Source organism: Neophocaena asiaeorientalis, unplaced genomic scaffold (assembly GCF_003031525.2).
Source record: "Neophocaena asiaeorientalis asiaeorientalis breed wild unplaced genomic scaffold, Neophocaena_asiaeorientalis_V1.1 scaffold540, whole genome shotgun sequence".
In the NCBI taxonomy this organism is placed as follows: domain Eukaryota; kingdom Metazoa; phylum Chordata; class Mammalia; order Artiodactyla; family Phocoenidae; genus Neophocaena; species Neophocaena asiaeorientalis.
Window position 1 is genome coordinate 684,506 of NW_020172141.1, and position 554 is coordinate 685,059.

Genomic DNA, 554 nt, shown 5'->3' on the forward strand with positions numbered 1-554 from the left:
GTCGGAAGAGCAGCTGCTCTCCACGGAGCGCCTGCACTCCCAGGACCCGCTGCTGTCCCCGGAGCGGACGGCCTTCCCCGAGCAGTCCCTGTCACGGGCCATCTCGCACACGGATGTCTTTGTGTCCACGCCCGTACTGGACCGCTACCGCATGACCAAGATGCACTCCCATCCCAGTGCGTCCAGTAACTCCTGCGCCACCCTGGGCCACAGCCAGACGGCAGCCAAGCGCCAGGCCTTTGCCTCACGCAGACACAACACCGTGGAACAGCTGCACTACATCCCAGGCCACCACACCTGCTACACAGCCAGCAAGACAGAAGTGACCGTGTGACCGGCAGGGCAGGCAGGCCAGGGGTCGAGAGGGGCCTGGAGCAGAGCTTCCAGCTCTGGATGGCTCCCTTCCCTCGACCCCTCTGTAGGAGCTGGGGGTGCACCGCCTTTGCCCGGAAAGCCATACTCCTGGGACACGGCTGGTGGTCTGGCACAGCGCTCGGACCTGGGATCTAGAGCGATCACCCTCACTCTTCCAGAAGAATCAAAGGGGAGGGAAG

The 554-nt window shown here is 64.3% G+C and overlaps 1 protein-coding gene across 1 annotated transcript in view; it reads left to right on the forward strand.

Moving 5' to 3' along the window:
• The window catches only part of SHISA6 (shisa family member 6), a 256,333-nt gene extending 255,999 nt beyond the window's left edge, over positions 1–334 (forward strand). Inside the window, exon 8 of the mRNA XM_024752592.1 lies at positions 1–334. This exon is cut by the window's left edge and continues 2 nt beyond it. Coding sequence (XP_024608360.1) covers positions 1–334 — 334 coding nt within the window.
• The last annotated feature ends 220 nt before the right edge of the window (positions 335–554 follow it).